This window comes from Anopheles coluzzii, chromosome 3, assembly GCF_943734685.1.
Source record: "Anopheles coluzzii chromosome 3, AcolN3, whole genome shotgun sequence".
NCBI classification, from domain to species: Eukaryota; Metazoa; Arthropoda; class Insecta; order Diptera; family Culicidae; genus Anopheles; species Anopheles coluzzii.
The window spans coordinates 90,028,926-90,055,472 of NC_064671.1; the positions used below are offsets into that span (position 1 = coordinate 90,028,926).

General features: G+C 45.4%; 1 protein-coding gene across 7 annotated transcripts in view; it reads left to right on the forward strand.

The window, feature by feature from the left end:
* LOC120954673 (G protein-coupled receptor kinase 1) overlaps positions 1 to 26,547 on the forward strand; it is a 98,351-nt gene that overhangs the window by 36,763 nt on the left and 35,041 nt on the right. For all 7 annotated transcript variants that reach the window (XM_040374797.2, XM_040374798.2, XM_040374799.2 and 4 more), the window contains exons 3-4: positions 18,080 to 18,156; positions 18,847 to 18,920. In XM_040374797.2, the coding sequence (XP_040230731.1) occupies positions 18,080 to 18,156; positions 18,847 to 18,920 (151 nt within the window). The remainder of the gene's footprint in view (positions 1 to 18,079; positions 18,157 to 18,846; positions 18,921 to 26,547) is intronic.

Sequence of the window (26,547 nt, forward strand, 5' to 3'; positions counted from 1 at the left end):
GTCGGTTCCACCAGATCAGCAACGCTTGAAATTGTCACCCAAACCGTCCGAACAACAGTGGGATTTGCTTTCTGTCATTCGGGTGTTTTATTTGCTCTTTTCGGTCAAGAGTATGGATTTGTTTCACGTTTTGTCCTTTGGCTTTATGCTCGAGTAAGCCAAAGAGGAAAAGAGCTATTTTACACTACCGCGATGCAGAGGCCTTTTTTCTTTGCTGTTGGATTACTTTTTTGCCTTACGAACAAACACACAGCAAAGAAAATACCACCAAAGAGTGGCATAACTTTCGTCCATTTTAGAGCTTCTGCTGCTGGTCAGGGTAGAAGGGTCTAAAGTCTTAACACGAGCTGAAAAGTTAGCATGCTGGAAGAGACACAACAAATTGACTTGACTTTAGAGTTTTGAAGTCTACAGCAAGTTGATAAAAGTATCAATTTTTTTGGAATAAATTAGCATGCATTGTCATTGGCAGATATAAGTTATTGATATAAGTCGGTACTGAGGTACTTCAAACGTTTCAACCAACCAATGTTTCTGGTTGGATTGTTGGCAATTTTATTCATCCTAGTAGATGTATGAAGGGCATTTGGTTCAACAATCTCCCACGAGACAAAAAAAAGCCAGAGCAACAACACGTTGGTCCAGGTAACGACCGTAAATGTTAATCCACACGGAACCGCAGCTCTTCATCATTTATCTTCGTCAGGACATGCTGCTGTTCAATGTTTGTAGGTCGACTATTTCTTTTCTCCTTTTGTTTTGTTGGAGGACCGAAAAATCCGAGTCAAGAGGAGTGCCCAATATGTCCAAATGAAATGTTAAAGGGGAAACCCATAGACACGGCTTGCCCTGCAATCATTGGAGCATCGGGCAGGCCGGGTAAGGTTGTGTTGTGTCCTGTTTCGGTTGATGAATTTTAATTCTCAAACTCCGGTCCAATGAGTTCCAAGGTTCAACGAGGTGAAGAGCAGTTTGTTTGTAGTCATCTCACCTCATTGGGTTAGATTCCCCCACCCAATCTTCCAATCCAGAATCCTTGTTCGAATGGTTTTTGTTGTTGTTGTGTGTTTGGCATTGGTGGGCTTGTACCAGTAGCAGCCAGACCCTTGCGGTTTTGTCTGTTAGTGCTTGGAGTGCGGTAGATTGTGTAAGGTGTGTTAGTTTACGTTTCCAATAAGCAGGACGGCATAGGATGTTCTTCCGTGACCGATTCTTCGATGGTCAATCGAAACATTCAACCGAATCGATGAAACCCTTGAGGAGCAAATGAAAACCAGAAATGGATTAGTCCCGGGAACGCCTCGGAGGCGTTTCTCGTCGGAGTTGGACCCGAATCCGAAATCCCCATGCCCATTGCCGACGTTGTGGTGGTGCTATCGATTACCGAGCATCAGAATCCGCTGGCCACTGTCGGTGGGTGGGGATGAAAACCTTCTGGGCAGATAAATAAATATGCCACCGGAAAAAGAGCCTCGATTGGTTGGTAATGTAATTTATGTTCGACCTGAGGGCCAGGTTTATGAATTGCTAAAAACACAACCACCAGCACCATCACACCACGATCGATCGGGGTTCGCGGTGCAAGTGGACCATTTCGTTGCTGTGTGTTCTTTTAGCTCCCTCTCTCTCTTTCTCCTCTCCGCATTGGCAGACCGACCCGACCCACCGTCCGTCTAGCTGGGGTCATTAATCATCGGATTGGAAGCAAGCTTATTGTTCGCGCCCGTTCCCATCGAAGGAATCGCTAGTGTGTTGTGTGAAGGGAAACCCCCAAACCCGATTTTTGTACGATAGTTTTTTCCTCATCAATTATTCATTATTGATGAGTAGCCAAACTCTGGGGAAAACTATTGACGATTGTGGGATTTACGTGGGCCGACGCTGTTATCACGAAATGAGCCATAAATTTAAAGGTTTACGTTAGCAGAAACAAACTACAACTGGTGCACGATTAAAGAGTTATATGTTCAAGAGTTGGCTTTTTGAAGACTTTTGCTATACACTAATGACTGATGGGCATATGTATTAAAGAAAGAAACAATCTATCTATCTGCCACACATGACAAATATGATCCAGAAGAGATTTGATCTCATGACTCTTCTTGTGTGACACCAATCGCTTGCCACGGCACTATTGAACGAGTTTGATTTGGACATGCAAAGATCGTATTTAATATTCGTTCGCAGAGCCACTAATTTATCGGACACGGTTTAAAACAAATGTTTTTGAATGTAACAATAACAATTCTTTAAAATTTTAGCTGGAAAATGTCAGCAAGATAGCAAGTGTTTAGCTATCGCTCGTAGAAGAAATCTTCGTCATTTTGTAGAGTCACTTGACATTGCTTCGTAGAACAACGATCAGACACAGTAGAACACGCAGAAAGACAAAAACATCTTCAAAGACCGTGGTATCAAATATCGTTTGCTGCTGCAAAAGTTTGTTGCTCATTTTTCTTCTGCTTCTGCGTACTAAAAGCTTTTTAAAAGCTGTGGTTTTCGCTATTCGAGACGTTAGACTCTAGCACTTGTTTCTAAGGAACACGTGTTAGTAGAAAGAGGAGGTCTTATATGGAAATTTTTAACAAAAAAACAATCCTCCAAACGGAAATCTGAGCTCTTGCCCCAAAGCAACAGTGGGAGTGAATAACCTCCAAAAAATGGCTCAACAAATCAAAGCTTTCGTCACAATCTTGAAGATCCATTTACTACTCCATTTCAATCATTCCAGTCTGTATCATCTAACAAATGTTTTGTTTTCTCTTCTTGTCTTCTCATTTTAGGTAAGCGCTTGAACGACCGATACCAATCAGCTGAATACTCAGGTGTGACGATGTATTATGCTGATTGTGAGCAGTAGACTCGCATTACGGTGCCGATTTGCACCGTGGATGCGAAGGCTGGCCACAAATTCATCTCATCTTCATCAAAATCACCACTCGCCATCAGATTGCCGTCGTTGACGCTAGTCCCTTTTTCGAAAGGGAATTGGGTTTCCCTGTCAACGCCTGGCTGCTCTCTTATATGCTACAAAATCAAACACCATCATCGAATTGATTTGGATGAACGACGCCGGTTAGACGTCGTCCGGAGTCGTATGTGGGAGCGTTTTGTTGTTCTACTCTACCTTTCGCTGCTGGTCGTAAAGTATTACGGGCCCACACGGTGAAGGAAAAAGCTTGTGCCAGATTTCGTCCACACAAATCCTCTAATCCGATACGACGTCAAAATGATCTGACAGTGAGCGCCGTTCGATGCCGCACTCGGTTTCATGGCAAACGGCGCCCGAGACACTAACCAGCAGAAAGAAAGCCGGGGCCTCGGGCAGGTCTCGCGCCGCCGGAAGCCCATATGTTTGTTTCTTTCCCCCGTGCGTTGAGTTTCGATTTCACATAACAAGGTACCACAGGGAAGGGAGAGCCGGTCGGCGGTGTGTGTGTGGAAAGGAACCTTCTGTTTGATCAGATCAGAGTTTTTTGTCTTCCGCACCCTTGTTCACCTTCCCCATTGCTTTGCCCTCTTATCTTGCCGGCAAGATTTTGCTCATATGTTGACAATTTCGCAGCAAATTATCCACCTTAATTTTGACGTGTTTCGGTATCGGATTACAAACGGTTCGCCAGTTTCTCCGGTCGGAGAGAACCAAAGGCAGCAGGTGGTCGATTGGGCGAAGAGGAAGGAGGGAGACAACGGAGACGTTCGTATGGATGTGACCATGAAACGTGTTTCCGTTCGGAGCGCGTTTCAACCGACCTGCCAGCAGCTGCGCGGTTTCACGATAGCAGCAGCGAGCAGCGATGTTTCGATCGGAAGAAAAAGGTATCACGCCAAAGACACGATGCCGCGTTGCCGTTTCCTTTTTTATCAGCTTCCCCGTATGTGGGGTGCGGTAATGGTTTTCGATACACCTGCCAAATAGACGGTGGCACGTGACGATCATATTGAATTCTGGTCGTTCGTGACCGGGTGCGTGTGACTAAATTGCCCGGGACCGTATACACACACACAAAAAAGAAGCAAATCGCTCTTGTAAAGCGTTTTGTTGGTTTGTTCCACAATCGCTCGGCCTATCGGTTCTTGCTGGTAAAGTTGTTTGGGAGGGCGAATCTTTAATTGAATGTTATTCAGCGTGCCGGCATTTTTGCAATTAATTACAATTGATTTTTTCTCCATAGAACTTTCTCCATTTTTTTTTTATAAATCGTTATTTTTGTCAAACACTCTTGAATACTTGATAATACCACGCTTCAAGGATGAGCCAACTCAGCAGCAGCAGCAGCGTTCATTCTTCTCTACGTGATAAACAAAGGGCCAATCACTCTGCAAATCTGACAAACGAATGCTTGCTCAGGACCGATGGGGCCGGCGTGTTCGTTTGCTACGCTCCATTCTCTTTTCTTTCTCTCGCTGCGGGGAACTAACTTCTGCCGCGGTTCTTAACAGGCACGCTCTCGAGTCGGAAAAAGAATTAAACCTAAGAACGGGTACGGTTTGACAGTAAAAGAAAAAAACAAACATCCGCAGCATCTCAGCACACAAGAGCGATCCGGAAGGAACGTGACCGGAATGTGAATTCGAACAGCGAATATGAAAAATTGGGAAAAGAAGGTACACAACCGACACAATCCTAGTTGCCGCTGATGGTTTGGGGGATGCGGAAGAGCTAGAATAAAAAGAGATAAGAGCGTCAAATCGACTGTGGAAGGTCGGAGCAGTATCGGCGATGGAATGGGGCAGGAGCACTAGACCGTACGCCGCTAAAGTGTCAAAGTTAGCGAGACTGAAAAATTGTCGGGCATCAGAATGGCCTCAGCATAAACACGACGCGGTCGGTCGGGCTGTGAAAGTTAAAGCACGCGATTGAACGCCACCGGACCCGCTGGAATGCCGAATTATGTGTGGCAGTTAAAAAAAAGGGGGGGGGGGGAGGGGAGGCAAAACTTTAGCCCCAAAGTATGCAACGCTCGACTGGGAACGACTTTCCGATTGGTTTGAGGGGAAATCGGAAATGAGGTGAAATAGAAAAACTTTTTTCCAACCCTCCAAGGTCGTGCTCTCGGGGTTTTCGTCCAGTGTTGACACACATCAATCGTTTGATGAGGGTAGCTCTAGCACAGGAAGTCAGCGAAAAAAAAAGCGAATCGATGATTATTTTTCCCCCTCGCTTTTTTCACCTTACTAAAACACCATCCAAAGTTTCAAACTGCAGTTGCGCAGCTTTTCCTCGTATTAATCGCCCCGCAAACGATCCGCTAGCAATCGCATCAAACTGTCAGGGTAAAGTTTTTGACAGCCCCAACAGTTGACAGTCGGGCACGATCAATTGTAAAGCTCCGCAGCATTCCTTTCCCAGCAGAGCGTACCTATTCCGAACGAGGAAGCTTAGGGAACGAACAGTGTTCCTGCGAGCTGGTGCTTCTGTGCTAGCAGCACATCACGTTCTGTGTGGAATAATTTACCGCATCGAGTGGCTTGCTGCCTGCCACTCTTGTCACTCTCTTGGGCGGACGATTGAAGAAGAAATGTTTTTCCCCATTTCTGCAACCATATGGTAAGCACTTCTTACTGGCAGGAGGAGGAGTTGCAAACGCGAACCTCCCCTGCTCGTTATCGAAAGCGCTCTCTCCCTCCGCTTGCTGATATGCAAGTGGCATCACCGTAGATTGGCATGGTATTGATATGCAAAAGGCATTCCATTTGCGCTCCGTCTTCTGCTAGGATGGGGGGGGGGGGGTGGGGGGTGGGGAGGAGGGGGATGGCACACGACGGAACCGGGCTATCATGTCAGAAGACACTTTCACACGGGCAGCTCATTAGAAGTTTTCGTGACAGGATTCCACAACGGTGCTTCGCAATCGTAGCTGCTAGCGTCGTCGCGTGGCGGGCAGAGCTTTGGTGTGTGAAGGCGTGCAAAAAGGGGAAAAAAAATGTAGTGCAGCAATAGGCAGCGCACATTTTACATCTTAGCATGTTTAGTATGCGTGCTTAAGCTGTGACAAATTTGATATGCCATTGGGAACTTACTAGGGAAAGGAGGTCGCGCAAATAGTGCTTCGTCGAGTAGTGCTTTCGCCTTGTGTATAGATAGACCACTTTGAGGAATGTAAATCACTCCCAGTCATATTGAAGATTATCTTCCTACATGATAGATACGTAAGGAGTGTGAAGAAAAAAATCCATCCTAGAATTTGATGTTGTAAATGTTTACTTATGATTTTAAGCCAAATCTCCGTCACGAGTATTCCATTTTGTGTTTGTAATTAGATTATCAAATGATCCTTGTATACTGTGTTTTTGTGATTCAGTTAAGAGATAAGCCACTAATCAATGAGCAAAGATCATTATCATGTGGTGTTGTTAGACGGTGCGATAAATTAAGTCATTTCTTGATGTTTAACCCACCAAAGAATAATTCAACTGACGAATAATTCAATTTACCGTGGCAGCGATTCTTGTTAACATTCCAAGGGTTCAGTTCATCTCATTCAACGAATCACTACAGTTATGTGCATTTACGTTGCTCCAAATCCAATCAATGAATAGTTTTCGTGCTGAATTTCGTTTCTATGTGAACAAAACCCAAATCCTTCAAACCGATAATGGAAAATTAGTCTACTGAAACTGCCTTAACTTTTTTTTCCTTTATCCATTTCAATATTTTTTCTTCAAGCCAACCCAACCTCTTCTTTATGAACGTTTCATCCGGCAAGAAAAAAGAAACTGTTTCCTATACCTTCCGGTTCTGTGCCATGTTCTCCCAGTTTGAAATGTTCCCTCTCTTTCTCTTCACCATGTCACCATTACCATTACCACTTTCCATCCACCACTAACGATCGGTGCAAAGTCCCGTGCACTGTATGTGGTCAGAGTCGCACCAAAAAGGGAGCTGAAAAAGCAGAAGCAAAACCCCCCGGATCCATCGTTATAATACCGGAAGTACATTTCTATAGTTTTGTCCATTTTCCGGCTGGTGTCTGAGCGAGAAAAAAAAATGCACAAAAAAATGGGAAAACCAACTTCCCGAGCGTATTCTTTCCACCAGTGACATAACCGGCGATGGTGGGGCGACGATCGTCTTTACCACCATCGCCGAACCTTTCCGCCGGTCGCTGTCGGTATTTCTTTTGAATTATTCTGCTCGTGGGGTCTTTTTTTTGTCAGTGTCTCTGCAGGCTTTCTTTCCGCTTTTCCCGTTTTACGCTTTGTGACAGGGCGAATCCGGCACACACGAACACATAAAAAAACGACAGGAAAGAGATACACTATCGTCAATTTCGAAAAGTAAAACGAAAAGCTCCATTTATCAGGTGTTCTGCCCTACTGGGAGATCACTGGCACACACAAACACACACACACACCAGTGCCAGTGCGAAGTAGCAGACGTTGAGTCTGCCCAGGATTCCTTTCAAGGCATGTCACGAAAACCCTTACCCTTAGCGTAGGGGCTCGGGAGAACCATTATTTTTCTTCGCGTCGGAGCCCATTCCGCTGAAAATGGCTCCCATTTCGGGGAGTGGGACCCAGGGAAGCCGCACGGAATAATGTACACCCCAACGACTCCCGCTACCGCAACGAGCAATGGGAGAAATCGCCTCAAAAAGCTTTCTCGACCCACTTTTCCATCGGGCTGACCGGGCAGGCCCAGCCGAGCCCGGAATCGATTCGAGGAAAACTCATGAAATCGTTACAACCACCACCACCTCCACCCAACTGGGTCCGGCTGGGCAGGATACACAGAACGCCAGTGGGAAAGGATGCTTGAAAAGTACCTTCGGGCCTCCCGACAGCCCCACCACCACACCTTGCACACTATCACTTAGCGTACGGCTCGTTAGTGGTGCACAATCCGTTTCGAATCCTCCTCTCCGTGGTGGTGGTACTTCCGCACAGTTTGGTGTGCTGTTTGAAAATTTTAAAACCACTTTTTTGCTTACCCATGTACAGTAGGGCTTTAGCTTTTTTTTTTTGCTTGAAACGGAGGAAACTGCTGCTGCTTCGTGCGGATAGAATAAAATATGATGCCAGTGAGAGCCTAAACCACCGAGAAATCCCGAGCCGGGATGGTAAGATTTTCGGTTTGGGTGGAAATTGGGAAATAGCGCACACAGTGGATGGCAGTATCCGGTTCGCCTCACAAGCAGCGCCGTGCCAAAGGGAGATAGATAGTGGCCATTAGTGATGGATGATGGGTGCGCTTCATCCCCCCCATCTCCCCTTTTTTTCTTAGTTCGGCACTGTTGCATGGACACAGTGAATGATTATCGTAGGTTCTCTCGGTTGGTGTGCCTCGGTTTGCGCACGGGTACGTCCGAGACGCTTTGGGGGAACGGTGCTGCAGTCTGGTTGAAAGTTATATAGCAAAGTGCAGTTTGCGCTGCGCTGGAAAATGCACTCTCGCGAAAAGTGAGTTCGGTCGGGAGTTAATTTTTTATGACGTTAAGTAGTAGTAGTAGATGGAAAGCTTTGTGCGCGGTGGTGCGGTGCATGGCAAACTGGATCATTTTCGGGCTAATGAAAGGCATGAAACGCAATCATCACGAGGGGGCGGTACGACGTACTGGTACGATTGAAATGAATTCTTGTGTTACGTTTTTTTGTTTCTCGTGGCGTTCATAATGCACACAAACATCAAAAATTCTGATGCAACAATTGAGTAGGGAAGGAAATTTTAGTTTCACACAAACTAAATAACAACGAAGAATACAAAAGTATTACTACTTAATTGTCTTCCATATGGCATTTAGTCGTTACAATCGAATTAAATCCAATAAAAATGAATTTAAAATTACATAAACTGCTCACAAATTGCGCTGTGTGCGGCTATAAATATTCCTTAAGGGCAAGCAAACGTCCAACAAACGACATCCTCTCAATAGCTACTGCCAAGATAATAGCATTATCTTTAGTATTTGATTGCTAGGTAGACAAGTTTGTAGCGAAGAAACGGATCACTAAATTACAGTGCGCTTACACCGACCGGGCGCACATTCTATCGACCGGGAGTTGGTGTAACACAACCACAGACGGGGAAAACCCCCCTGCATCCTTCTACAGCAAATGTACAAAAACCGAACCGAAAACGAAAATGGATGCAGTTACGAAATGTTCCTTCCTTTTTGTTTGCTACTGCTGCACTAACGAACCGGTAATAAGTGAAGAAAGGAATCTACTTAGTCGTTTCGTTGTGTTTGTCGGTCAGAGTGCTTCCGCCGGACCACCCGACGACGCCACTGCCAAAGAAGCAAGAATGAAAATGATGGCTCCTATTCTCCCCCATCGTGGGACTGTGTTCGAAACCATCCAACTCACACACACACACACACACACACACACACACACGCACACCGACAGCAATGCACCGCGCCGGAAGCCATTTGGCATCGGGATGTAAACATTTCAATTCATTCGCTTACCCGTCTCAGTTCGCCGTCCGTTTCGCTCAATTCTGGCGGTCGGTTTCCGGATCCGCGGTTTATGGTTCAACTTCCGGTTTCATCTCCCCCCCCTCCTCCCGACAGTCGGCACCCATCTGGTACGGTTGGATTTGCAACAACATAAAACATCATGCACCACCACCCTCTCTCTCTCGTTGGACCTTGTCAGCCGCCTTCGGGGCGTGCCGGTCTGTCTCCGGTTGGATGTCGTGGTCGGATGGCGCACAACAACAGTTTTATGGTTTTTACCTGGTGGGTGGCCATTTTTCTTTGCCAACTGTAGGACAAACTCACTACCGGTGGCTGTGTGGGTGTGTTTGTGTGTACGGATGCTATTCTTAAGCTTTCCAGGGCTCCCACCATCAGTGATGGTGTAATGCTGCCGTCCTTCGGCTGATGGTGTAATGCTGCTGTGCTTCTGCGCCCTCACAAACCCACAGTAATGATAATTTGCGACGTTTGTACAACGGATTATCGTCCGTGTTGCTGTTGCTGCTGCTGCACACGGTCAAAAGGTCCTGCTTTGCTTTTAATGGTGTAAGGTTGGGTTTTTTAATGGTGGCGATTGCAGTTGCCCTTGTGCTAACGATAGTCCATGGTTTAGTGGACCGTGTTGTCGAAACAGGTGCGCTCCTACCTCGGTTACATGTCATTTTCATTGCCCTCCTCCGCCCCCCCCCCCCCCCCTCTCTGTTCCTCTCATTCGGGCTGTTCGGTAATTCTTTACAACACCCCACGGGCAATGTGGACTGTGGGCAGGGTTGGCAGGCAGTATAACATCAGTTTTGTTACATCCTACCTAGTGTCGTGTCACACACACATATTGTCACTGTGTGTCACTGTGTGTGTGAGAGAAAGTCGTTCGGAGAAACCGCTCATGAAAAAAGATTATGGCCGTTTGGTGAATTTCAGAGCAAAAATGGGTTTTAAAAATTCAATTTACCGATTGGTGTGTAAAATTTTACGCGCACTCATTATCATACCCCCTCATTTTCTTCCTTTTTATGTGTCTCCATCGTAACACAAACTAATTGGGCAAAACTGAAGCCATACGAACCGCCATGGGTATCATATTTAAGGGGGTGGTAGCGAACTACAAAATACAACTTCCAGACAGATTTTTCTTCCAGTTTTGCCCCTTAGCCGGTGTTGGGTGTAGATTTGCTTCTCGTGCGTCGTTGTAATGAAGACAACGAGTCTCCAGTGGCACATCGCTCGATCTCTTTCTCTTGACCAGCGGTGCACAATCTTGCAAACGACTTGCCTGCCAGCCGCCCGCCAGGACCATTATTCGTAATAACATGTGGGCTTTCCTGAGAACACTGTCCTTAGGCAACGGCGCAACACACTCGAGCAAACCTTTTTCATTCGTCCCTTTCCGTGTTTGGTGTGCGCGTACCTGTCTGTGGGTTTTTGTGTGAGATTTCACATCCTCTCCGGAGCATCCAAGCTCTGGAACATTCGTTCGGAACGCAAGACTGACAAGAGGGATGCCCATTTGCCCAGAGATAGAGAGAAAAAAAAGCAACTAACGGGCTTCGACCCCATTAGAGCTGGGAAGTAACCGTGAAGTCCCAGAAGTCCTCGCCGTGCGGCGAGATGTGCGCCAGGAAGAATCGGTGTCAGCGGGGAGATTTGTTATCTGTGTGATTGCGTTGGTGAGTGTGTGTCTGTGTCCTTTTTGACAAGGTTGTCTCGTGGTGTGGCGATGGTTCATCTTGGCACAAGATCACTTCAAGCACTCGGGCAGCTCATTACGCAGACAGATGAACAAATGGTTGTGTTTTTTCCCGCTTTATCGATGTAGGAAGGAAATTTCTCATAGTCGAGCTTCACATACAATGTAGACAGTTTGATAAAAACATAACTTTTGATTTGATTGTGGTCAATTATTTTTACGATAAAAAGATGCTTTAAAAATGTTCTAATACCCAATCCATGTGACACAAAGCGTGTTTTTCCTACTTTTACGCCCACTCGTTCTTACGCGTCTAGTCCTCTCGAAAAACTAAGAGCTGACAGGGAAGACGAGCAAAATTTGAATTGTTTACGGTTCGTTAGAGTGCATGGCAGAAGCAGAAGCAGACAGACACGCAAGCTTATTCAAATTCGAGCACTCACACACATCAGCAGCTTTTTGAAGGACTGCGCCCTACTTCGGTATAATCCTGGGTTTCCCTTGTCGTGGGCGAGGGATTTGACAGCGGACAGCACAAGGCTGGTGGCAAACAGTATACAAGAAGCACATGTGTGTGTGTGTAGGTGTGTGGGCCGGTGACCCTAGCTTTCCCATGCACTGCTCCAACAGCATCATTGATTCGCTCGTTACACCCTTGACAGATTGTTTGCTCAGCGTCGCCGTTCGAACGAGTTCTCGAGTGCTTTGGCTTGTCAAGTGAGGAAAAATTATATTATCCCTGCGGGACGTCATCGTTAGACTGCACAGTGGGCAACGGCCATACAAACGCCGGGATGAAAATCAATTCCTCGTGCTATTGCAGTTTTTCTTCATTTAATACAATTGTTCTTACTATACAGGGTAGTCCTACACTAAAATCGTCAAGACAGCGAATAAAACTTAATAATTATCGCTCACAACATTGCATTCTTGCGTATCAGTTAACAGCATCAACAGTAAGTGTTAGGAATTAAAACGAAGGTGCAATAAGTTTCTGACTGAACATGAATTTTTAAAGTATTACGCACTAAAAAAGTTGTGTTTTTTAATGGTTTGTTTGGAAAAGAGCTGATTCCTATCTTACGACCTTTTTTAAACTGTTTTTCCTCTCTTCAGCTTTGTTTGTTACCTGTTTGTTTCAAATGCCCGTTTATGACAGGTAGTTGGATACTAGTGGTTAATGGCTCATACAACAACACGTCAAAATCGCTCGCGCTATTTTCAAGAAAAAGTTTAATAATTTTCGGGGTCGCAGATGGTCGCAGCTAATTTCAACGTCAAAACGTAGGAAAAATGTTGATCTTTCCTATGATATACGACACACGAGTGAAATCGAGTCGAATCATAAAAAAATTCACTCTCCAAAATGAAAATATCCAAAAATTCAGCAGTGATGTTTGGTTTTCAATCATTAATGAACTTTAACAACAAGTTTTTGCAAAATTTTCAGACATTACATCAAAGTATGACAAAAAACCTTTCCAATGACACATTAATTATCAAAATCTAACCATCATATACTAAAATATGATGGTTTATGTTCGGTCGAAAAATAGCTCAAATTTGGGACAAAAAACACAAAGTTTACACTTTGATGGCCTATATCTCAGTAAGTTTAAGATAAAAACGTGAAATATTTTGGTTTCAACTAAGTTTAAGTATCTATTTTAAGAAAATGATTATAGTGTTAACCTGCGATGAAGTTGGTTTTTCGATTTTTATACAGGCGTTTGCCCAATGTGGACTGGTGGCGTACTTCGACTCCAGTTTTCGCGTCTAGATGATGCATCGACGAATCATGAATTGTTTGGAAACATTCAGCCTTTGTTTGATCTCATTGTCAAGTCGAACGGTCTCATTCTTTTTGTGCTTGGTAGAAAGTCAATTATTGGATTATTGGAACAGTTGGGACCTGTTTTTAATCGATAAAAGCTTACGTTGAAACTCAATCGGGATAACTTCCACGGTGCGTCTGCCTGTCCGGGAAACCGTTTCAGCTATATTATTGTAACATCTGAGGCGTTTAGGTATCTGTCTAACTAGTTCTGAGTACGTCTATGCTTGAACTGCCCATGAAGTTGAAGGCAAATTGTGATTTTTCTGTCAAGTCATCAATGATCCTCTCTCTCTCGTTATCTTGAAAACCCACACAAATGGAATAATAGTAAATGGATGCTTGCGTCCTCAACTCGTAACTTCACCTCAGAATCATTAATTATGCTGCGGGTATTGATTTTCGGCACGGAAATGTTGAAGATTAACAATATTCCACATCATTGCCCCTATATCTGAGGATTAAATTTTGATTAACGTCATTGCAAACGTGACACCTACCCACCGCACGTTCGGAGGGGAGTTTAGGTTAATTCCATTACATTTCCAGTATGATTCAATTTTCGCGCAAACCACAACATCGGAAACACAATTGTGCTCATCAACGGACGGGGGTTGGCACTACACTCTGGGGAGGAAATTAGTGCGGAAATGGGCGCCGGAAGCAAATCTAACCACGGAACCAACAGGAACTACTTCGCGTTGCTGGTGGCATTCAGCACGAACTGACTAGTCATTATTTTGGCAGCTTCATGTTCTCCAGAAGGAAGACTATTGATTGAAATACGACTTTATAGCAAATGTTTTAGAGGACAGGTTTGACTTCCAATGTTTTCCAACACTTGGTAATTGGAAGTACACTCTCTCGACACGTTTGAATGGCTTTGTGGTGATAACCAGTTTCCCAATAATCAATTACAATCTCCAGGAAATACGTTCTATGTGTAGGCTTTTGAAAAATGTCTTCATCAATAAGCGAACCATTCTCTACACAGGGCACACCCAAACCTGAAAAAACCTTTGATTAGGAGGGGATGTGTTAGAAACGAAAATTAGTCAGAAATTCGCTCCAAACCCACGATGCGTTGCAGTCAGACTCGCTTTCTCCGCCCGATCGATGCGTGGGTTTCGTTTACGGCGCTAACCACTTTCTTTCTTGCGATCGAGCAAACCTCCGCGTAGAAGGAGAACATAAAAAAAACTCCATTTCATCGAAGCGCGCGGTGAGTCGGATGTGCAACCCACACAGTCGGCGGATCGCAAACTATTACGCTGCCGGGCTGTGTGTAGCTGCCAATTGCTGGTCGTCGCATTTAATTTGACACAAATTTTGCGTAGGGTTCGGTTTGTTGACTTTCCAAGTTGCCTCCGGTGGGGCAACTGCCTGTTCCGGGAACCCATGAATGAGCTCCAGTGAACGGAGACTGGTCGTGAGCGGTCGTCAGCACACGATTCGGATGGATCTTGGCTTCGGAGATGTTACGTTTCACTTTAAATTCGGTACTGTACACGTGTTTTTCAATACAAACATCAACTCTATGTCCAACAGCGAAACGAATTTGCACACCAAACAGCCAGCACCGTCCGCGATTAATGAGGTTAACATGCCTCGACCTTAACCCACACACACACACGCGCGGAACGACATCCACGGTGAAAGTTTCTGCGCCGAGTTTGCTTATGTTGGAGGCTTTTGACAAAACACTTCTGCTAGTTGCGTTGGCTGACTGCGTGAGTTTCGCTGCGATGATTCATGGTCGCCGGGCAGCGGGAATAAAAAGACAGTAGAAGAAACGCGAATGTGAATCGCTTCGAATAACCAGTTTCTTTAGTGGGTTATTTTTGCCCTGCCTTTTGTGTGCACGCAGATCAAGTGTCTGTTACACCCTAGGGGCAGAATTGAGAGTTTGTGTCTTTGTGGTTGAGCTGTTCGCAAGAGGGTTTAAAACTCGCTCCACACCCAATCCCACACACGCTGTTGTTGTTTGCGATGAGTTTGCAAAATGTCATGCATCCCTTCTTTGACCTTAACCGAACTTTGATGGTCACATTAGTCAAGCTGTGTGTATATATGTTTGATGGAAATTAAACATCACGAGACGTCAAATTGAATCAATCTCATCCAGACAGACGTGCAGCAGTGTCTTTTTAACAAACAACATTCCTTTGGCCCTGTAGACCCCGGCACACGTTGTGCTAGCCGTTAACACTTTCCGACACATTCCAAACGCTTAGGCCGCGAACAGAAATTAATCATACTCACTCACCATTTCGATTCATTATGAGCGAGGCATTCTTTTTCTCGTTCTTTCTTTTTCATTTTGGCGATCCATCAGCGGTAATAAATTTACCAACGAGACGTGTGAACGATCTTTATGCAACTCGTTACGGAGGGGACCTGTCCCATTCTTGGTACTGTGTGGCATAAAAGTTCGAATCGATTGGGAGTTTTTTTTTTGTTTGTGGACACGTCGCATCTATGGCAATGACTTTTTTCTTCGTTTGCATCAACCGTAACAATGAAATATAGGTCAGTTGGTTTTGCTTCCGGACATTGAAGAGAGACGTATCTCGATGCCTCCCGCTCGAGGGGTTCCGACTCCTGCTGTCCAGGGGCAGCTGTAATTTCTTGGTTGGCTGACTTCATTTCCTGATTATTACTTGCCGAGATCGGGGAGGCTGCCACTGTGTTCCAGTGTGCTTTTTATTGCGTGTTGGTATCTTTCCGGAGTTTTCCTTGACTCTGTACGCAGTGTCATGTGAATTGATAAATGTTCTGCCCTCACGGAGATGAACTGTCCCCGTGTTCCGGTTGTTAGACCAATTTTCCCATAAAATTAGATGAATCAGAATGAGGTTATTTATTGCTTTCGTACACACTTTTTGTTGGAGATCCTGTAGGATATCTTCAGCAGAGGATGGACATGATAGATCGGAATATAATAACGAAATCTTAATTATGAAGCTTAATTCGTTTTGTGAATATATTGTCCATCAATATTAATAATATTAATAATGAGGGATACTGGAAAGACTGGAAACGCCAGCTTCGGAGGGACTTCAACAACCAATCAATTAGACATTTTTTCAAACTGTCCAGCATAAACCCGAACGGCTTTTGCAGTCAAACTAGCAAGCGCTCTTCAAGCTCTCAGCCCGTAAGGATTACCATTCAATTCTGAGAACAAGATAATTAGACGCTTACTAGTTTCACCCCACGCCAAACAGTAATTTATGGCACAATAGACCGCGATTAGTGTGGCACTGTTTAGCGATTAATCAAGGCCAACCCCAAAGCTTCAGGTCCCGACCGCCCGACGGTCTGGGATCCGTTGAAGTGTTTGATCCCTGGTTACCGCCAGACAATTGAACCGGCAAGATATCGGTGATGTAGCTTGGTCGGATAAAAATTAGTCTCTGGCGCCGATCGCATCCCTCAACCAAACGATTTCACGGACTCGCAGTGGAGAAAGGGTTGTCGTGGAAAAATGATCGGTTTGAAAAATTAATCACCGATTGTGTTTCGTCAACGGTTCGTACCCAGAAACTCGGGTACGGGTCAGTTCAAGCATGAGTTATTAATGGAATTTATAATTAACTAAAAGCCCAGTGCCACCGATTCTGGCTGCTTGCGCCCGGTGGTAACAACGTTCGTGTCGTTCTCATTCTGTATGCAATAAAAGGGAGTCATCGTTCCCGTGGACGTGGAAAATGTTTAAATGGTTTCCCCATCAGCAGCACCGCGTTGGAGTTACGTGCCTGGAGATACACACGCACAAAATATTTTGTTGCTACATCCGGAATAACTAATCGGGCAGTGCTGTGCTGTGCTGTGCGTACACAACACCTTGCGTGGGTTGAGCTTCGCCCTAAACCCCGAAACTAGATTGAGTAATTAATTATCCCGAGCAGGTTAGGGATGCCCTGTTTCAAGCACGACAGATCCTTTCCGGACGATTCCAACCTTTCGACTTTTTGGACACTTTCAAATCCAAACTGGTAGTACCGAGCCACCGTGCTACTGCAGCCACTGCCGCCCATTGTTTGGAAAGGGTCGAGAGAGAGAGAGTACCTTCAGGGCTGCCAGGTCTCCCGGCACTCCCGGAGGAAGCAATTAAGAGATGCGACAGTGTGATCACGTTTCGCGCCGTAAAAAGGGGGATGGGACGAGTGGACAAGATCATCCGGCAAACGGTGGGGGGAATGTTTCACCGCAGTTCTTGAAGCACTCTTCAGATTCAGATGATGATGATGATGATGATGATGTCCTTTGCTGAAACTCTGTGCCCAGCAAACTCTTCTCACTTTTTTGGGGGGAGGTGGGCGAATTGGTTCGTTCGTTTGGCAAGAAGTTGCTGCAGAAAAACGTCCTTCCTCCTCTCCTGTCGAGTGGCAAAGAGCCTGGCAAACTTTCCGCCTACAAACGCCCGTCCAGCGTCCAATGACTGCGTGTCTGGGTGGCCGTTTGAGTTTAATTAATTATGAATGGTCTTCATCGCTGTCGCCATCGTCCTAATGGGTGCAAAAAGCAGGGGTCCCCGGCATTCGCGGAAAAGGTGAAGAGTGCCAGGGACACCGTGGCATATTACCCACACTGGCTGTTCCCACACACACACACACTCACACACCTACCTTGGAATGGGTTTGAAAATTTGCAATTCAAAAACCATCCCCCCCGGACGGCTACAACTTTGTACCGAGCGGCGACTCGCCACCGTTTCACAGGAGAACGGGTTCGTAAGATATTCCATAAATATGTAACACCCACTTTTCAGGACAGCAAACAGTTTCTCTCTCTCTCTTGTCTCATTTGCTTCCCGTTCGCTTGGGTCGAGATTTTCCGAGGTCCAGCTGCTACATCGACCCAAAAACCGACTCATCTTATCACCATTATCGTTCTCATTTTCTCTCTCTCATACCCTGCGTTTTTCCTCCTGCTTTCGTTGTCATCTGGCTGGGTTGTCGATGGTTTTATTAGCCAGTGTGTGTGTGAGAGAGTTGGTGGGGAAATTGGATATTTTCGATCAGTGAAAAACGGACCGAGAGCTCGCCTACGTGCAATGTGTACCGCTTCGCCCGAAATTCAGCACACATGATTAATTCGCCCCACAACAATCTGTTCTCTCTTCCGCAGTGTTCGCAGCGTGATGCACAAATACCTGGAGAAGGAAAATGAGGTCAACTTTGATAAAATTTTCAACCAAGTGTTAGGTGAGTACAGGTCATCGGTGCTTTGTGTTGGTTAATGTTACGGCTTCATTGGGGGTAGGAAAATTAAGGAGATCGCTAAAAATAAGCCATAAGACCCAATAACGGCTACAGGTATGGTACGAAGGGTAAGAATCCTTTTCCTTTGCAGCGAAAGCGTCCAAGCGCAACTCGTACTTTTTTTTACTGGGTCCTCTACACTCCAACACGCAAAAAGGTTTGTAGGTTTTACTTTTTTTTCCTGGGAAACCCCTACTTGGTTGATCATTATTCAACGTCACTTGCTCGGGGAAGGGGCTGGGACTTCAAGAGCACTTGGACGTCATAATCGGATTTGAACTTAATGCACATTTACGTCGAGAAGCAGTGCGAGTTCAATGCTGCTCTGAAGTGGTGTGGCATGTTGGCAAAGCGAGAAATTAGTTCAAGTTCTATTGGATTGCTCAAGACGATGTGATGTGCGGTAAGTGCGTGTGAAAGCAAAACAGGACTGATGAAGGGTTGCAGTTTGGGTTTTTGTTAGCTGAACTCTGGAAGGACCGACTTTGGAATGAGTTGAGCCGATTTATAACACTTCTGGAGCAATCAGAATTGGCGTGATGTAGAAATAAGTTTAGAAAACAGATTTCCTTGAGAATTTCTGTTTCTATTAAAACCGACGAATGTCTCATCATTACATCGTCTTCATTTCAGGCTATTTACTATTCAGAGACTTCTGCGACAACGTCTCAGAGGAACCGGTGCCACATTTGAAGTTCTACGAAGAGGTGAGTTTTTGTTATCTTTTACCTTTCATTTTTTTCATTCAACATGGACCGCATCTTACTTATGAGTAAAAAATCGTAAAATTTGTTATTTTTCTTAATTAAAATGGGAAACGATTATTGCCAAGCTGACCCCTTTTTAACCACTGCCTTCGCTGGTAGTGAAAGTTTGAGCTCGTTCAGCAGCCGAAAGGCGCATGATTACGGTATTTTATTGCATGCCGAATCATTTCCGGAACCCATTTGTACCCCCCAAAACGGTGCGGGGTAGGGCCAGGGGCCTGCGAATATTACTACAATTTATTTAAACAACACGCTAATTACTTGCGTTTCATTATAACGATGCGAGAGTCGTTCACGCACAACCGCCATATGCAAATGATGGCGTTGCCAGCAGCAACAAGAAAAAGCTCCACCAAAAATGAGATTGGAGCAGGCGGCAGGGGCGCGATATCTTTCACAAGATACAAGCAAAACCGAACGGCGGGACTGTTCATACAAAAAGGCATGAAATTAAATGAATTGTGCGAGATTGCATGGTCCCCCGCGGTTCTTCTAGTACATTAAGCCTCCGACCGTATCCTTACCATCTTCACCGCTCGAACCAAGGCCGGCAAGCTCTCCTAAATCTCTCGACGAAAAAGCTGATCCCAAATTTTCGGTTGGGCGGGAGGGGGAGGAAAGATGTAGTCGTCCATCCTTGAGGTCTGCTCGGGTGAGCTGCTAATTAAAGGCGGCGATTTAGGTGGCACGGATCCTCCAGCGAGCCGGAAACGGAACCGTGGGCGGGCACGCAAACCGGCACACGATCATTAGAACCTACGCGCGCCTCGGCGTTGCTCGGCGTGTGCTTCCGATTATTCACCCATGCAGAACTCATAAATTACGGAAAAGTCGCTAAAGGCGAAAAAGAAACCCGGCGCGCTTAGGGACAACAAACCGACAGAGAGGGAAAGGTTGCCTTGCCAGTGTGACCCGAGAGACGAGATGATGTTGCGAAGAGCATCGGGTACATTGGGGTTTACTGTGTTCCCTTCCTCTCCCGATGTCCGGCGATGAGTGTGCGCTTAATCTTTCTTTTTTGCGCTTCCGTGCCTTGTGGCGAATTTCGGGGGGGAGCGTTCCAGACCAGAACCGGGCCGTAGCCCAGGAAACGGACCGTGATGCTCCCGAAGGTGAATGGATTACTCGGAAGCGTTGAGATTGGCTCTCAGGGCGCTTGCAATGGTGCCCAATTTGTTTGCAGTTTCCTCACGGCAAGATTGATAAACCGTCGGTTGGCGATTTTTTTTTGTTGGTTGTTGTTGGCCGGTTGTTGCCTCCGATAAATCCGCTTTCTTTTCCAGCGAATTTGTGGAAGGAATTTTCTAATTTACGTGATTTGCTACCATCTTGCTTATTGGTGTGATTTTGCGAGGAAATTTAGTTAGAAAATGTGGATTTTATTTTCTCTTATTGTGTCATTGCCGTTGGCAATTTTGAGAAAAATTTTGATTTTGTGAAAAATTAAAGGACAGTTGTATGTTTCTCCCTCCAGTTATGGTAGAAGAACCTGAATTTCAAAACATAACATAAACATATTGCGATGGTTTTTCCTCGTTTATTGCAATCATGACAAGACAGCAATGAGAGCAGGAACGTGAAGAGAATAAATTAAGATAATAAGCACCGCATCACTTGCATGCCTCTCACTTAGCAAGGTGATTGAAGAATATCTACGTTAATGGGCAATATCGTATGGGCGATGCATACGACACACCGGTTAGCAGCGATTACCGTCGGTATGTTGACAAATCTTTCCCAAGAGCTTTTCTTCCATAAAAACCCCCCTATTTCATCTACCAATCTCCATCCCACTCGCAAGTCCTTTATAAAAAGTTGACATTTTCTTGAAAGCAGGATGCACGGAAAGCAGCCGATCCATGAGCCGAAGTCGATAAACAGGTACGAAGCAGCAACAAAGGCAACAACAATAAGAGCGAGGAACAAAAAACTGAAACATGTTTGAAGATGTAAAATTTCTCATTTAAATGCAAATTAGTTGATGACGGTGGCTTGTTTGAGGTTAGGTGATCTTGACGAGTTTGGCAGCACTGGCAAGCCGCCGCCCCTGCTGTTGACAGGGAGCCAACCCACTCCGGTGCCCACTGCTTTACTAGCAATATCTTTTCCACTTTTGATCGAGCTCTCTGCTCCTTCCTTCCATCGATGACGACCCTCGGCGCACGGTCACCACGCCGTCACGCCCGAACCCGCGAAGCTTGACTTTCTTTTAACCCTCCCGGCTGTTTGTTGCCTTTCCCAGCTGCTTTGCCCTCCTCACTCTGGCCATCACTTGGCGCCCTCTTACCGGTATATAACCTTTTCTTGCATCTCATTTCGAGGCGAATTGTTTGCCTGCTTCACTCGCCCTGCGAGCCAACCATGATGTCGGCTTAGCTGCCGGTGCACCGCCGGGGCAAGTTTTTGATAAATGGCGACTGCCACGGATGAGTTATGGCCGTCGGCGACAGTCCTCGGCAAATCGATCGATGCGAAATCAGTGTGCGCGCCACTTACAAGTTATTGGAGAGTGAGGACGATTCGAAGAATAGAAAGAGGTGGTTTGCAAAAGTTACTTACGGAATGGTAAACCTGCCACTGAATGATTATTCTCGATGTCCCAAATATCATCGCAGGTGCAAGGGTTGTTCCTTAAAAGGGTACAAGTTTTCTTGATTTTCGAGTTTGTCCGCTAGAACGACAATTATTGCTGCCTTTCACGACAAACAAAATGTCAACAAATCAACGAAAATAAAAACCACTCCCCACAACACACGTCGGTGATAAATTACCCCACCGCCTAATCGCATTTACATGCTGTCAGGTTGAAAGTGACAGCTGCTGAAAAATTGGACCACCAAAAGCAGTCGTGTGATAAATGCTTGCGGTTAGCGCAATCGGAGGTTTCCGACTGACAGGGCGGGATGGAGAAAGTCAACAAACGCGACAAGACGTGTGCAAGGGACGACACACCCGTTACTTCGGCCTTGCCCTTGATGATGAACATGTCGCTAAAGGAACGCCGTGCAGCGTGTAAGGGCCCGATGCGATCTGCGCGCGATCTAGTTGGCATGGGCATCAAAACAAACTTCTCCTTGACACAAACACACCTACCAAGGGTTGGTTGGAACAGTGTACGTGGAACAGTGTGGGGATACCCCGAGGGTGGCCGGCGGTTGTCTGATGATTATTTTTAGCCTCTCCATGTGCCCGAACAACAGCTGCAGTTTATTGGTGCTGCACGTGTGCACGCGGCTTGTGACCGGGCCGTTGTGTTTGTTGAATTTGCGTCCCACAACGTGGTGGTGTGCTAGTAATGTTGATGATGACAAATAGCCACAATGCACAATCATTTTGAGCACACCGATGATGATGATGGTGATGCGTTCTAGTAAGATAACAGTCGTTTCGAATGAAGAAGTCACCCCGAACGAAATGTCAACGACTTTTTAGTCGTTTTTTCTCTCTCTCTCCCTCTCCCTACAAACTAAGTTTAGCGCTCAAGTTCATCCACAACCCCACGCGTATGGACAAATTGGCTCTCATCAATTGGATGACTTTCAACAGCACAAAACGCCTTCAACGAATCAGACTTAAATTGCAAGTGGAATGTTGTGTTGTGCTGCGCGCGCTGTACAAGTAATGATATTGCTGTTTATTATCATGCTTGCTGACTCTGGCAATTTGTTTGCGTTGCAGACGGAGATTTAAATGTGTACGGCCGTCACTATTCATGAGGTTCACTTAAACTTTAAACCCTCACGATGCCATCGTAATGCGAGTGCGGTTAGTAGTGTGCATTTTTATGCAAATTTACAAACATTTGAAAGTGTTTTACTAATCATTGTTACCGTTTATATTATTCAGGGGGAAGATAATACTTTAAATTTGTTACCTCAACAGCATTAGAAATGTTCGGTTACACGTCAAGAACAGATCATTGGAATAGTTTCAGTAACACGGAGTGTACCATATCCCACACAATGGAGAAACTTGAGAAACACCTCCACAGTTGTCACCAATGATTACGGTTGTTTTGAGATCAACAGCATGGTTTCATGTTTAAAATGTTCACAAAATACCTTTAACCAAACAGCTCCAATGCTCGCAAGCTGCTCATTTGAAGGCATCAATCCACCTCCTGGCGTCTTTCCAGCACAATCGCCGTTTGCAGCGTGTTTGGACGTGAAACACTAGTGAAAAGGGGAATTGTATAGTTCCGAAGCCAAAAATAAAAATAAAATCTCAAAAGTACATTCACACAACCACCGGTCTGGTCTGCCGGTGCGGGATGAGGAAATTCAATCTGCCAAAATTGGAATCCGTTCTTTTCACAGCACCCACAGCCCGAACCCATCTTCACTGTTCAATGTTGTTTGGCGAGACTTTGGCCCCAATACGAGACGTTGCCAAAAGGGGGAACCGAAAAGGACGCAACAACAAAAAAGCCGGTTAAAAGATGCCACTTCCTGCGGTGAGAACGAATGGCGGCCGATCACACCAACATCGGAGAGCCTTACCGTACGGAACAAGAACTTCTTCCACCGGGAATGGAATGCAATCCTTTGTATGGTGGGCAAATGGGCAAAAAAATGGCTCCAAACGTCGTGAGATTCAGCCAAACCTGGCACCCAGGTGTGACGTTTGGTGTTTCTTCCTACCCCTGTTCACGTCCCAAACTTCCGTTGGTGGTGGTGGCCTCAGGTATGATGGGAGTTGTGGGGAGTAGAAATCATCGCTTCCATCCGGTGCCACCATCGGAACTCGCCCAGTATCCGCCTAGGTCGTTGTTGTGTGTCTTCGAGGTTTAGCAGCAGCTACCGATTGTGTTGAGCGCCTGCCTGGACGTGTTTTTGCCTCGATGTGCTTGTGCATTCTTCTGCCACACGGCAGATGATCCTAGGATATCCGCCGGATGGAACCAGCCGGATGGGTTGAGGGGGCACGCGAGTGTTGGGGTTGATCTGTGCTTTCGCTGGTTCGCAGTAAACTTCCGAGCAAGTAGAGAGAAAGTAAGAGAGACAAAAGAAGATGTATTGATGGTAGCAAGAACTCGTGATTTTGTTGGCTGTTGGTTGTGTATTGGTCAAATGCTATCAACCGTGTACAGTAGAGCATTCCGAGCCTTTCGCACTCGAGATATCCTTTGATGAAACACGCGTGTGGTGTTGCTTTCCAAAAATGCCCACCGAAGCGTGGCTTGCTCTCTGCATAGTGTAGTTATTCTATGAACTGATGAAAAGAAAAACCCTTTTCTCACACTTCAAAGTTCCATCTTTCGAGTTGTGGTTTCATATCCGCAAGCGTGCGATTATACGAGCCGGAAATCAACTCTCGCAGTCGGGTGTATTCTAGAGCGATAGATGACCCTTTTCGATGGTGCTATACAACTTTGGGATATTTAGTAACTTACCTTTTTAGATAATCGATGTCATGAAACTGTTACTGCACTGAACTAGTTCTTTACTATGTATGAAGTGAAATTGAAATTGAGTGCTTACTCATGTTTCCAACGATCACAATTCCAATTTTCAAATGAAAATGTTTATATACACAAAAAAATTATATTGTTCACATGCACACAAGAACTCGCATCCGCTGCACCTCGGTTCTTAGCAATGTGTGGCTGTCGGGGCCTCGCGTGTTTCCTCCCTTTGGAAACTTTATTTCTCACCTTCTTATCGCCATTGTGCACCACTGTCACGGAGGCATGGTGTTACTTATGATATTTCCGATAGCAACTTTGTACTGCACTGGACAGCAGGAGTAGTTGTAAAAACGGTGCTCGATGTCCTTAAAATGGTGGGCGCTGGTTCAAGTTTTATGTTCGTGGGTCCATTTCATTAGAGCGCTGGCTGAGGGAAGGGAGGGGCAGAAAGTACCCGTTTCCGATAGGTGCAAAAGGGTAACTGTCCAGTTCCATAAATTCCACACCTCTTTCTTCCTCCTCCGCTTCCTCCTCCCCCCTCCATGCTCTCCGTTCAATTGCATTTCGTTCCGCTTCGATGGTGCAGCGATGGCCATTCGCCATTTTCTTTTGTTTTATGTGCTCTCGGGCACCCGGGCAGGTGTTGGAAAGTTGGCGGAACGGTTTACGTGTGTATGTGTGTTTTACATTATGATGATTACTTTTGCAACCGATAGTGGTGTGTCCTACTTTACTGTTTTGTTGTGGAATCGGGCGCATTACGCTTTTAAAAGGAAGCGATACCGTTCACCCGTGCAATGCTATTTGTTTTATGAATGTTACTGTCTTCTGTGGAGTTGTGTTATTGTGTGGGTGTGATTTTACTTATTACGTTGGTAACTTATTTGTATCTATTCTTCGTTTGTTGAACTGTTAGATAAGTGATTCAGTTTTCCTTTTTTACGTTTATTTAATTCCATTTTGTTCAACAATTTCTAAAGGCTTCTTTTTGCATAGGTTTGTTTTGCATTCTTTCGCCATACTTATTTCCATTTCATCATTCTTGAAAACTTTTTTTTCCTTTCTTAAACCGTTTTTTCCTGTTCTCTCATCTAAAAGTTTTCCTACTTATCCCCGTTTTACTTCCTATGTTTTTCCCATTTTAATGCATTGTTTGGGTGAATTATCGCTTTGATGTTTTTGGTGCGCGTTTCGACTAAAGTTTTCTGTCGCCTGTCGGTCTCACCGCTGCACCGTTGCCAGTTTCAAGTCATCCTGCAATATCAACCCCCCCTGGTTTCACACCGCTTAGATGCGATTTTCCTTCCTTCAAACTGGAAGTAAAACAATTTTCAAGAATGGCGCTTCCCACTTTGACTAACCGAGCACTAGCGCAGCTAAAACTAGGCGAATAGTTCTTACCGCCACGGCCATTTGTTTTTCTGGGGTTTCTTTTTGTTTGCTGCCACTGCTTCGCCCTCTGTCAAACAATTTATTATCCTCCGCTTAGCTCGCTTGTTTGTGGGTCGTTTTACTGCACAAAGTTGAGACCATATTTCCCCCGCGGCTCCTGGCACTGACCTCTCAAGGGGGGGGGGGGGGGGGGGGTTGTGGTGCTCCGGAATATATTTTGTAATTTATTACAACTTATCGGTAGTTTGTCGTTCGCTCGCTTTGCGCAACACAGCGCCTTTGCACGGTACCATTGGCGTTGCAAACGCGTAAAAACTAGATCAAGATGACGATTTCGCTTCCATGACCTGAAAAAACAATGGCACCGTGTGGGCGTGGAACAGTGATGCTGGGAAAGGTTGGCGGAAGGCGCACGATTGAAAACGACCAGCAGGAATTCCTCACGTACTGCAGACATCCTTTTTAATGGATAGTTTTGTCTTCCAATGCGCTCACATCACACATGGTGGAAGGGGTCCTCTGGGTGGGTTTTGAGTTTTGTTGCAACTTTACGATCTGTTCTAGTTGATGTTTATGCTTGTTTGAAGAAATGGGTCATCTGGAGTTCTTTCCGAATACCCGAACGATGCAGCAAACTGCATTATTTAAACTGTAAGCGATTGTATGGAAAGCTTTTCTTTATAGTTTTAGTGCACCTTTTCAATGGAAATCAAACCAAGCGCTTATTGCTTTCGGGAAAACCGGCAAAATAAACTTAATACCAGAAAA